Below are 13,928 nucleotides of genomic sequence, written 5' to 3' on the forward strand. Positions count from 1 at the left end.
TCGTAACTGCCCGACCTTGAAAACTAGTGTTTCTTTCAAGAACAAGCAGAAACCAATGAATTCTAGCGTTGTGCTAGAGAGAAATGGGAATTTTTGGTCGGGAATAGGCTAAAAACGAAGAGCCAGTGGTGGTTGTAGGGTGACAGTGACGGTGGCGGGTGGCGGCTAGGGTTACAGTTGGGGTTAGATCTATGGATTTGGGGATGTATTTGGGAGGGTTTAAGTTGGGGAATAGAAAAGAGGAGGGAGAGAGGTAGATTAGGAAGAAAGAGGAAAACACGTAAAGTTGAATCCTTCTCCTTGCTCCAAGCGTGTTCTTGCTTCTCCAAAGTCTTCCCTCATTCAAAAAGTGGCTAACTCTCATATTTATATGGTTTAGGGTTGAGTTGGAAGGAATTTGGCTTCTCCTAATTCGGATTGGAAAAACTAATTTTTTTTCTGCTTCGGTCCCGGTCTGGCGAAGTAAACCTTGCTTTGTTGTCCGGGACTTTTCTGGTTTTTTCTAATACGGTCCCGGTCTGGCGAAGTGAACCTCGCTTCGCTGTCCGTGATTTTTCTCTTCAGCTTGTTTTTACCAATTTTTCTCTTATTTGATCCTTTTCCGAGCAAGTTTGTTCCTACACATAAAAAATACGTAATGAGCATATTTTCACTTCAAAAGCGGTGTGAACTCATGCAATTCACACACGAAATAACACACAAAGACACCCAAAACATGCACTTTTCATCCTTTATCATGTAACAACTTATACTTGATATATTTTCAAATTAGTAATATCACGAGTTATTGTGAGGGGCCGACTGCCTCATTATCTTTTAAGTTACCTGACAATATAAGTTTTTTACACTATTATTATTACTCCCACCATCTCATATTATCTGTCATAATTCTCTTGTACACGTCCCTTAAGAAAAATTAATTAGGATGAGGTTTTGACTATTTTACCTTATTCATGTCTTAATATTTAATCTTTCTTTATTGGTATTTGAATAAAGTTATCCATAATTGAGGTGCTTATAGTCTTCAAAGATAATTATTACTATGGGTAAAAAAGGAGAGAAAGATAATTAATTTTGTCTTGAAAAGTGACAAATAATTTGAGACAACTATTTTTAATAATCACGACTAATAATATGAGACAAAGAGAGTATATAAAAGTTAAAATCTTTATAAAAAGAAGAACCATGTCATCCTCACTAATTTAGTCAAAATTCAGGAAACAATCTCCTACCAATTCATTATATGTGGGCAAATCTGGATTGCCCAAAATATTGGATTTTCATTTGGCCATCACAATTAGGAGGCCGTACCTAGATTAAAATTTAATGAACAACAAATACTGCATGTTTTAAGCGCTAATGTTAAGGTATCCATATCAACTTTTACATCCCATCAAAAAACTCTAATTTCCTATGTGCACAAGACTATTGGCGTACTTTTAACCAAGTAAAATGTCTAGTTTTTCAGGTTAATTATTCACGTCTTATGAACATTTACTTGTAGTTATTTTTAGGTGATTTAGTGATATAAAAAGATAATACCATTTGTACATCCAGGGGCGAATTTAGACTATCATGTGAACCTATATGGTCTTTCCGTCAAACTATGTATTTTATGTACATATTCTATAAAATTGATCTAATATTATATATTGGGCCCCATGTTTTAAAAATGTTGAATGGTACACATAGTTGAATGCTGAGTTATTTATCCAAAAGAAAATAGGTTGATTCTCACTTAGTACTTTTTATCGATTTTTCAATGGTGAGCCTATTCTAAAAATCTTAGATCCGCCTCTATGTACGACTATAAGGTTATACATGCTAATGTCCCGTTGTGCTTAACCACAAGATTATTCAAGTCTATAAAAATGTCGATTTTGCCTTTAATAATTTGTAGGACGTGGCTTTGTCAAATATGTATAAACAAACGAAACTCAGGTAAAAATTCAATGGTTCCATTGTATCAAATTGTTACTGGCAATTAGTATCGTAGCTCTCCAATAATGGTTATTTTTTATATAATTAAAAAATGATTAGTCGCCTTAATTAGTTGACGTGCAAACATATCATTCATGTAAACCTTCACCAGTTCACCTAATCACAAACTCAATAACAATTAATTAAACGAGCAAATATATTTTTCTATGTTCTCAAATTGCTTCTTAATTTGTAGCAACCATACATATAGTTCTATTGCAGTTAGGTTGTAACTCTCATGTTTACCTTGCCTGGAAAAAGCATATCGAGTAAATCTATTATTATTATTATTACTACTATTATTATTATTATCTGTCAGAAGATAACTGATAGAGGCATGTTACTAGCAAAGTCAACTAAATTAATCTTTTAATTAGTACTAAAAGTGCTGAAAATCACATTCTCCAATGAGCTGTTCTAAACGGTGTAGCATACTTTCCGACCATGGGAACATATTTTAGTACCCCTCTTGGTGGAATGGGCTAAGAGGAGCGTTATTGTTTTCGTGTGATCTATAAAATATGAGTTTGAGTCGTGGAATCAGTCACTGATATTTGCATCAGGGTTGGGTACCTACATCACACTCATTTGAATATTTCATGCATCGAATTGTCTATTTTTATTTTCTTGGTGGAATATAATTGCTGAGATCCTTCACCAATAATTATAGGTTTCAAAGTTTCGAGCCTGAAATTTAGAATTGCTTGATCAAGAGTCCTTTGCCCCTTAGTGTATTTAGTCGACGCGAATATTCTAAATTAATTAGGCTGGTAATTTTCGAACACCGAATGGGCGGCTCGGTGCACTAAGCTCTCGTTCTGTGCGGGATTCGGTTAGGGGTCAGACCACAATGGTCTATTGTACGCAGTCTTAACCTGCATTTCTGCAAGAGGTTGTTTCCACAACTCGAACCAATGACTTCCTAGTCACATGACAATAACTTTAATTTACCAGTTACGCCAGACTCCCCTTCCAAACACCGAATGGTTAAGAAAAAAAAACATATTTTAATACTAGTATCACCAATTATGTATATCGTTAGGAAATACCTTCACCGCCTCGTCTTAGACATTAACAAAACCGTAATTTGAGTTGGCCACAGACAAATATATTTTCATATGGTTCAAGTGGTACTTTAATTCCATTTGGAAGCATTAAAAAATGAGAAACCTAAGCTGTCGTGACAGCTGATTTCTTCACGACTGATTCAAATCTTCTAAAGAAATTGAAATTAAGTATAAAATGAGAGGATCCTCTTTTCATTTGCTTCAAACACATTTTCTACTTTGAGCTTAGCCAAGTAATATGGCAACTTCACAATTTGCAAATTGTTGTTTCTTGATTTCATTATTCTTCTTTGCATTTGCTTCAAACCATGCAAATGGGAAAGAACTCAAAGTAGGTTTTTACCACAAAAAATGTCCTCATCTCGAGTTGATAGTGAAGGAGGTTATTGATGATGTTATTTCCAGAGTCCCCAGTCTTGCTGCTCCTTTGTTGAGAATGCACTTTCACGATTGTTTCGTTAGGGTATGCATGCAGAAAATGAATTCTCTAATTTTTACGCTATTTAATTTAGTGTAGAACAACGGTAAAGTCTCTGTATGATCTGTATGTCATAAGTTCGAGCGGTAGAATCAGCTATTGATACTTGCGTCAGGGTAGACTGCTTATATCGTACCCTTGGGAGGCGGCCTTCCCCGACCATATGTGAATACATGATACTTCATGCACCGAATTCCTCTCTCCCCCTAAGTGTATGCCATTGGCATTATATATTATCTAACATGATTTAATATATTCTTTATTTTATTTGACAGGGTTGTGATGGCTCAGTTCTGTTGAATTCTCCAACTAAACAAGCTGAGAAGGATGCAATCCCAAATTTAAGCCTTAGAGGATATCAAATTATTGATAAAGTGAAGACTGCAGTAGAAAAATCTTGCCCTGGGATGGTTTCCTGCGCCGATATTGTTGCCCTAGTTGCTAGAGATGTCACAGTTGCGGTAAATACTATTTACATCTTACATTTTACCAACTTATTTTCAATTAACATATATTTTTACACACATATATACATAAATTATATGGATGTATGCAAATATAGACTCGTGTGCATGCACATAGGTGCAGTGGCGGATCCGGAGTGTAACTTACGAGTTCACGGGAATTCAGTAGGTTTTGTCTAAATCACGTATATATGTATAGAGAATCTACTAAACATTTAAATATAATATTTGACGGTGAAGTTCGTGAACTCACTGATTATGTATATTAACAAATCCTAGATCCATCCTTGAATAGATGCAATGTGGTATAACAATATTTGACATAGGATAAACTACTCTTATTTCTGCAATAGTACGTACTCATTATCATTCCATACTAGTCTCTTACATATTACTCCATCTTATTACTGTTCTTTTTGTATTTGTATATCTCAGGTCAAGGGACCATTCTGGGAAGTTGAAACTGGGAGAAGAGATGGAAGGGTCTCAAATATAACTGAAGCCTTATTTAATTTAATTCCTCCTTTTGCAAATATAACATCATTGAAACAAGGATTCTTGCAAAAGGGATTAAGTGTCAAGGACCTAGTAGTATTATCAGGTACCTGATTAATTCTACTAGTTTTTCAACCATGTCGTGAAATATATGGCTTAATTAATTGACAAAACACTTTTTTATTTACTTAATTATAGTACACATTTCGAAGGGGAGCCTCAGAGCAACAACAAAGTTGTCTCCATGACCTATAGGTCACGTGTTTGAGTTGTGGAAGTAGCCATTAATGCTTGCATTAGGGTAGGCTGTCTACATTATACCCATTGGGATATGACGGTTCGATGGAGCCTTGAAGCAATAGTAAAGTTGTTTCCGTATGACCTATCTTTCACGGGTTCGAGTTGTGGAAGCAGCCACTAATGCATGCATTAGGGTAGACTGTCTACATTACACCCGTGGGATGGGCCTTCCATGGACCATGCGCGAATGCGGGATGCCTTGTGCATGGGCTGCCCTTTTTTATTACATACACATTTCAATGCTATGACATGCATGCAAGCAAGCTAATATTCTTTTTTTTTTTTTGGTTGTTGAAAAAACAACTTATATATAGGTTCTCACACAATTGGAATGTCTCATTGCTCATCATTCAACAACCGTCTTTACAACTTCACTGGGAAAGGAGATGCAGATCCTTCTTTGGATCCAAACTATATAAAAAGATTGAAAATGAAATGTTCTCCAACTGACCAAAACTCCATTGTTGAGATGGATCCAGGAAGTGTTAGAACATTTGATACATCTTATTATAATATTGTAGCAAAAAGAAGAGGACTTTTTACGTCCGATTCTGCTTTACTTGATGATAAAGAAACTAAGGGCTATCTCAAAGAACAAGCACTTAACCATGGTTCAACTTTTTTCAAGGATTTTGGTGAATCTATGGTTAAAATGGGAAGGATTCAAGTACTCACTGGTACTCAAGGTGAAATTAGAAATGTGTGTACAAAGATCAACTAAAAAACAAAATTATTGCATGTCTTGTGGTTTTTTTCTTTATTTTTGAGAATTGTTTATTTATTTATTTATTTTATATTTGAGTAATAGTTTGTCATTCAGAATATATGTGAGTTTAGTGGTTCTTTTGTTGAAGCTATGAAAATAAGTTGTGGTGTTCGGAAGTGTTTGTAACAAGTGTGAGAAAAGTGGAAACTTTGATATTTTTGTTCTAATTTATTAATGATATGTTTATGAAGACAATTATTGTAATTATATTGCCTCGCGTTTCTACGAACAAAAAGATTCGAAGAATTTGTCAATACACTAAAGAATGAATATGAAAGAAATTTGGAGATTAGTTATGATGGTATAGTCAAAGATCTATAATATAATGATTATACGCTGCTATATACATATATACATGAATTATACAATTACAATACATACTTTTATTTATTTACTTTTTGCTGGAATTGTTTTGGCTCATAAAAGGAAATTTATTGAAAGAAAAAAGAGAAAATGACATGTTTCTAATTTATTAATGATATGTTTATGAAGACAATTATTGTAATTATATTGCCTCGCGTTTCTACGAACAAAAAGATTCGAAGAATTTGTCAATACACTAAAGAATGAATATGAAAGAAATTTGGAGATTAGTTATGATGGTATAGTCAAAGATCTATAATATAATGATTATACGCAGCTATATACTTGTAGACTAAATTATACAATTACAATATATACTTTTATTTATTTACTTTTTGTTGGAATTATTTTGGCTCATAAAAGGAAATTTGTTGAAAGAAAAAGAGAAAATGACATTGTATAACCACTCTATGAAATAATAACCGAAAATATATATATATTTTGTATATATATATATATATATATATATATATATATATATATATATACATGAATATTTGCATTACATATATACTTTTATTTATTTACTTTTTGCTGGAATTGTTTTGGCTCATAAAAGGAAATTTATTGAAAGAAAAAGGGGAAATAACATTGTATAGCCACTCTCGGATAATAATTGAATATATATATATATATATATATATATATATATATATATATATATATTTTGTATGTTATATACAAAAATATATGTTTTTTCGCCTACGAAATATAAATAGTTTCTGGCGTGTAACCACACTTTATATTATTAAAACCCGAAACTGAATATATAGTTACAATTTGGTGCAATGTCTTTGCAAGCCAATTAAACACAAAGCACGAAAAAACTATAGGCCAAATTTTTTTCCATGTTCTGCGAAAGATTCTGCTACCACATTTGCCTTCCTATAAATGTGGCAAATAATTGGCTGCACAAATATAGCGTCAAATAGTAACTGCAGAAAAAAATGTGTGAGTATTTTACGTTTTATGCTTATAGCAACTGAGTTAATACCTACGAATATGTCTCCACTATAAATTAGATTCTTGTTTGTGCTAACTTTTACAAGCCATAAAGTAAGCTAAATTTCAGCTTGTATAACAGACATCCATGTGCTATTATATTGTTGTTGCAACTCATTCATGTGAATGTTTCGAGTCCATATTATGCAAGGAGATATTACTTTTGCTAATATGAATTGAAGGGTGATATAAAATCGGTCTATTTCCAACATTATATCCATAGTTAGCCCATTCATCCTAGTTAGCACTTAGCAGTTCGAGCTCTGTACCAAGATTATAATCGACATATCGTCACTAGCATCAATATCATCACTAGCATCAAAATTGTCACTACTCACTATCATCCATATCGATCTCATCAAGATTATTACTCCACCACATCCTCTGATGCAATCCGTGAAGAATTGATGCAATCTGAGAAGATCGCAATGGAATTTTGTTAATCTAGGAGCTAATGCTCGAAGAAGATGGCAGCTATATCATGGAATAACCGAGAAAATTAGCTAGAAGAGAAATAACAGAGAATAGAGTAGAATGATCTTATTTCATGAATGAATTCAATTACAATGTAACAGTGTATTTATATCACAATCTAACGAGCAACCATACTGATTTTAGTCTCTCTACGGTACTCTTTTCCCTCTAACTGTTTTAACTAACTTTCAACTAACTCGGAACCAACTATAACTAACTCCTCTAACAACTGTAACTAACGTGATGCTAACTGACACGATACCAACTGCAATGCTCATTTCTCCATGTGCTCACAATCTTATACTTGCATCAATACCCCTCGCGCAACGATGATCCTTGTCCTCAGAGATGGAATACTGGGAAGCGGTGTTGTAATTCTGACAAATATTCCCAAGTTTCTTGTGTGGCATCAATTCCTGCCCATTTAACTAAGGCTTGACATACAACTTTGTTACCCTTCTTAACTATTCGCCTCTCTAAAATAGATTCATGAGTAGGGCAATGTGGACTAGAAAGATGGAAAACTGGATGGTGGTTTAATGGTAGTACAAATCTCAAGACACTTCTTAAGTTATCAGACATGAAAGGTGGGGTGAATAAGCACATCAACAGGAAGTAACAGTCTATAGGCAACTGCACCAATCCTCTCAATAATAAGATAGGGCCCAAAATACTTAGCTGTCAACTTATTGAAGGGTCGAATAGCAACTGATACTTGTCTGTAAGGCTGGAGCTTCATGTAGACCCAATCACCCACTCTAAAAGGTATGTCAGTCCTGTGTTTATCAGCAGTGTCCTTCATTCTCTATTGAGCTCGTATGATATGGAATTTAGCAACTGAATCACTGCCTCTCTAGATTCTATGGATATGTCAACCATCTCAAAAATAGCTTCACGGGCCAGGTAAGGAAAATGAATGGGAGGTTTCTGCCCATACAAAACCTCATAAGGAGTGCATCTGATAGCAGTGTGATAAGAGATGTTATACCACCATTCTTCTAATGACAAGTAGGAGGACCAGTCATGGGGCTTATCAGAGCAGAAACACCTTAAGTAAGTTTCCAATGTTCTATTCAAAACCTCCAGTTTGACCATCAGTCTGAGGGTGGTAAGCAGTTGAAGTTAGCAAAGAACACCTTGTAGTGTGAAAAGCTCTTGCCAAAAATTACTGAGAAACACAGGATCTCTATCACTTATTAATGTAACAGCCATGCCATGAAGTTTTAAAATGTTGTCCAAGAAGCATTGAGCTACAGATTGAGCAGAATATGGATGGGACAAGTCTATGAAATTGCCATACTTACTCAATCTATATACCACAAAGAAGATCGCCTCCTTTCCATTGAACTTAGGTAGACCTTCAATAAAATCTAAGCAAATATCAGTCCAAAGTCCTTCAAGAATTGGTAGAGGCTGCAACAATCCAGAAGATGCAGCAGCATCATATTTTTTCCTCTGACATATATCACATTTGCTTATGTACATCCTGGTATCCTAGCTAAGAGTTTCCAAAAGAACAAGGATTGCAGTCTCTTAATGGTGGCATACATACTAGAGTGACCTCCTTGAGGAGTGGCATGCCATAGTTCAATGATAGTTGTTCTTAATTGCATATCATCACCAACCACAAGCATGCCCTTCCACCTTAGCTGGTTTTTACACCAGGTATATGATTTATAAAGTTGATGTTGTAGCTTAGTGATCACCAACTGCAATGCTAGATCAGTGAACCAAGTATTCTGAATCTTAAGGAACAAGTAATCATTTGGAGATAACAAAGAGAGAGCTAACAACTCAACATATGGTTTCCTTGACAGGGCATCTGCAACCTTGTTTTCCACTCCCTTTTATACTCAATAAAGAAATCAAAAGCCATGAGCTTTGAGATACCATCAACCTAAAAATTAGTATGAACCTGCTGTTTCAAGAGATGTTTTAGGGCCTTCTGATATGTCGTCACAATGAATGGTCTTCCCAAGAGATAGTGAGACCATTTGGTAATAGCAAAGATGAGTGCCAACAGTTCTCTATCATAGACTAACATTGCCCAGTGTCTAGGAGCTAGAGACTTACTAATGTAAGTTATAGGATGCCCTTTCTGCATTAGCACTACTCCAATACCCTTCCCACTGGCATCATTTTCCACAACAAAAGATTTAGCATAATCTGGCATTGCTAAAACAGGTGCAGAAACTAGTGCTTGTTTCAGCTGGTTAAAAGTTATCGTGCATTCTGCATATAGCACCAACCCTTTGATGAACCTCATGTAGTACCAAGAAAGGCCAAGAAATCCTCTCAGTTCTTTAATATTGCTATGAATAGGCTAGCTCTGTACAACGAGTATTTTCTTTGTATCAGTTGAAACTCGTTCAGCACTGATAAAATGACCTAAGTATTCCACCTTAGACACACCAAATGCACACTTAGTTAGCTTAGCATACAGCTGATAGTGCTACATCAATTCAAAAAACGCCTTCACATGCTCAATATGAGCAGACACGCTTTTACTATAAATAAAAATGTCATCAAAAAATACTAAGACTGACTTCCTCAACAATGGTTTAAAAACAGAATTCATAAGGCTTTGGAATGATGAAGGAGAATTAGTTAGCCCAAAAGTCATAACTAAGAACTCATAGTGACCTTCATGAGTTTTGAAAGTTGTTTTGTGGGTGTCTTCCTTTGCCATTCTCAGTTGGTGGTACCCTGCTCTAAGATCTATCTTAGAGAACACAACTGCACTGTCACGATCCAAAACCTAACCCGTCGTGATGGCACCTATCGTGATACTAGGCAAGCTGATATTTCCAAAATACTTTCAATATTTAACAGAAATGAAGCTAAGACATTTAAAATAACCGGAGTTTTTCATAAAAATAAGGTAAAACCCAAAGCATAAAGGCGGAAATAGCCCGACATCGAGGTGTCACTAAGTACATGAGCATCTACACCCAGGAGCAGTCTAAAATAACATCTAAAGAATAAGAACTGAAATGCGAATAAGATAGTGAAGGAGAGCCAAAGCATGCGGACGCTATGCAACTACCTCGATAGTCTCCGGAATCAGCTGCTCAAATATCAACACCCACTACGACCGGGAATACTTGGATCTGCACACGAAGTGCGGGGTGTAGCATGAGTACAACCAACTTAGCAAGTAACAGAAAGAAATAAGGAACTAAGAAGCAGTGATGAGACATACAATACAATTCATTTTCAATAATTACAACAAACAATAGACATGCTTTCAAATCCGGCAGTTTAAGTCAAATCAGTTTACAGTCCAAGTTCAGGTAATCCGGATATAGAATCTTTCAGAAATTTCACAACAATGACAGATAGCAACTAAGTGCATCAACACATGAAAAGCAAGTACAACCTCTCAGGGCAACAATCACTCAACTCATCACAACAGCTCAATCACTCGGCTCTCAGTCCTCAGTACTCACACTCAATAGGTACATGCGCTCATTAGGGGTGTGCAGACTCCGGAAGGGCTCCTTTCAGCCCAAGCGCTATAATCTGCACGGACAACTCACGTTTTACACAGACAACTCACGTGCTATAGTATCATATCAAGATCTGCACGGACAACTCGCGTGCTATAGTATCATATTAGAATCCGCACGGATAACTCACGTGTTGCACGGACAACTCACGTGCTACGGTATCATATACCTCACAAACAGGCCCTCGGCCTCACTTAGTCGTGAACCTCTCTAGTCTCTTAGGCTCTCAAAAATCATAAAGATCATCCCAAACAAAAACAACATAGTGTATCAACAAGAAGTAAGAAGAGACTGAGATATAATACGCAAGTAAAAACCATGACTGAGTACAAGACAGTAATTAGCAAATAATTCAACAAGTATGTGACCCTTGCGGGTCCCAACAGTACCATCACGTAGCCTAAGCATGCTTTCTAACATGATTTGCAGTCAAAGTTCTATAGCACAAGGAGAGCATATGGCTAGCAACAAGTTATTCAACTTCACAGTTCCATGGAATGGACCAAGTCCCAATTCCTACGGTGCACGCTCACACGCCCGCCACCTAGCATGTGCGTCACCTCCAAGATACTCACATAATCCAATAATCTGGGGTTTCATACCCTCAAGACCAGATTTAAAACTGTTACTTACCTCAAATCACGCAAAATCCTACTCCGAAATGCCTTTGCCCCTCGAATCAATCTCCAAACATACCAAATCTAGCCACAAGCAGTACGATATAATTAATATAGGCTAAAAGAATCAATTCCACAAGAAAAATACGAAATTATAAGCCAAAATTCGAAATCGGCTCAAACTGGCCCCCGGGCCCACATCTCGAAATCTGTCAAAGATCAAAAAATGTGAACACACATCCACTCACGAGTCTAACCATACTAATTTCATCAAAATTCGACATCATTTGGTGCTCCAAATCCCCAAAATTCACTCTCAAATTCTCAAGCCCTAAACCCCCAAATTTCACTTCAAAATCTCGCTAATTAGGTGGGGAAACAAGTTTTATGATCCAAAACGAGTACAAGAAGTTTACCTCAATAATCACCTCGAAAAGCTTCTCCAAAATCGCCTAAGTCCGAGTCCAAAATGTTGAAATAAGACTAAAATCGCGAACCCTTGCTTTTAAACCTTCTGCCCGGACTTTTCGCATCTGCGACGCCGCACCTGCGTAAAATCAATCGCAGGTGCTACAAGACCACATATGCGCCTATCGCAGGTGCGTAAAACCCATCGCACCTGCTGCTCAACCTCGCTTTTGCGCCCTTCAGAACGTTTCCACGACCATCGCAGGTGCGGGAAAGTCTTCGCACCTGCGACCTCTACTCCTCTCCTCCATTGCCGCTCCCGCGGTTCCATCCCCGCTTCTGCGGGCTCGCACCTACGGTGCCCACTCCGCAGGTGCAGTTATACCAGTAGCAGCAACACTCTAGCTGCCTCATCAAATCAAAATCAAGTCCGTTAACCACCCGAAATCAACCTGAGACCCCCAGGACCTTAACAAAACATACCAACAAGTCTTATAACATTGTACGAACTTTATCAAATCTTCAAATCACCTCCAACAACATCGAAAACACGAATTACACACGGATTCAAGCCTAAGAAACTTCGAAATTTCCAAATTCTACAAAACGACGTCGAAACCTATCAAATCACGTCTGATTGACCTCAAATTTTGCACACAAGTCATAAATGATCCCACGAACCTACTACAACTTTCGGAATCAGAATCCAACCCCGATATCAGAAAGTCAACCCCTCGGTCAAACTTTCCAAAAATTCGACTTTCGCCATTACAAGCCTAATTCTACTACGGACCTCCAAATAACTTTCCGGATACGCTCCAAAGTCCAAAATCACCATGCGGAGTTATTGGAATCATTAGAATTCAAATCTAAAGTCGTTTACACATAAATCGACATCCGATCGACTTTTCCAACTTACATTTTCCATTGTGAGACTAAGTGTCTCATTTCACACTGAATTCACTCCGGACCCGAACCAACTAACCCGATAAGTCATATAATAGCTTTTAAGCATAAATGGAGCAGTAAATGGAGGAACGAGGCTACAACTCTCGAAACGACCGGTCGGGTCGTAACATTCTCCCTCACTTAAACATACGTTCGTCCTCGAACGTGCCAAGAGTTGTTCCTAAACCTTCAAATCACTATTTCAGCTTATCATGCATATACCCGGGGGTGAAATCATGTCACCCTGATGACATCACATAACGGAAAATTATTAATTTATTCCTTAGCCCAAAAACCTTGGAATTCAATTCCCAACCTTTAGAAATTTCTTTTCAAGACACGAATCCTACATTTACACATTGTATGAGTCTGAACAAGCTACATCCAACTATAACTATAACCACGGATATAATCACCCAGCATATTACACAACTCGCATGCTCGTAGCACCATTCCTGATCACAGTGACTACCCCAAAACCAACCAAATACTAGTATTAAACCCATATCGAACCAAACCTCATCCTAAAACCTTTGTACACTGTTAATAATAAAGGGAACACGCAAAATTTCATGACTACTTACCATATCAACAAGTCATGGAGCTTTGCCTCGTTCAACAAGTACCATAGCCAATTATTTAAGCCACATTCTAAATTATTCTTCCAACCCGTTGTAATCGAATCTGATAGTATCCATTATAGGTCCAATGAACTCATCTCATCCAACACAACCACTCTAGTGACATACCACATCAATACAATCTAAAGCCACAACCCGTGCAATCCGTGCACCAATAAGCAGCATTCCAAATATACTCAAGCGTGGAAAATGACCCAAATGAGAGAACCATCCCGCAAGTTCAACAAGTACCACCACAACCGAAATGCTACGAACCCATCATATCTAGTAAAACCAATACACATGAATCTAACACAAAGGACCATCTCCCGACATAACCCAGCTGCAATGCATGACCCCATCCAATTGCTGGTCTATATGAAATACCTCAAGCCACAATGCTCAAAATCAACAACCAAATGCAATTTGATATCAAG

The 13,928-nt window shown here is 36.8% G+C and overlaps 1 protein-coding gene across 1 annotated transcript; it reads left to right on the forward strand.

Annotated features, from left to right (window-relative positions):
* Positions 1 to 3,241: 3,241 nt before the first annotated feature.
* On the forward strand, positions 3,242 to 5,705 carry LOC107774173 (peroxidase 27-like). The gene is made up of 4 exons (XM_016593651.2): positions 3,242 to 3,510; positions 3,801 to 3,986; positions 4,425 to 4,590; positions 5,099 to 5,705. The coding sequence occupies exons 1-4, from the start codon at positions 3,286 to 3,288 to the stop codon at positions 5,503 to 5,505; spliced, it is 984 nt and encodes a 327-aa protein (XP_016449137.1). The 5' UTR covers positions 3,242 to 3,285; the 3' UTR covers positions 5,506 to 5,705.
* The last annotated feature ends 8,223 nt before the right edge of the window (positions 5,706 to 13,928 follow it).

Source organism: Nicotiana tabacum, chromosome 14 (genome assembly GCF_000715075.1).
Source record: "Nicotiana tabacum cultivar K326 chromosome 14, ASM71507v2, whole genome shotgun sequence".
Lineage (NCBI taxonomy): Eukaryota > Viridiplantae > Streptophyta > Magnoliopsida > Solanales > Solanaceae > Nicotiana > Nicotiana tabacum.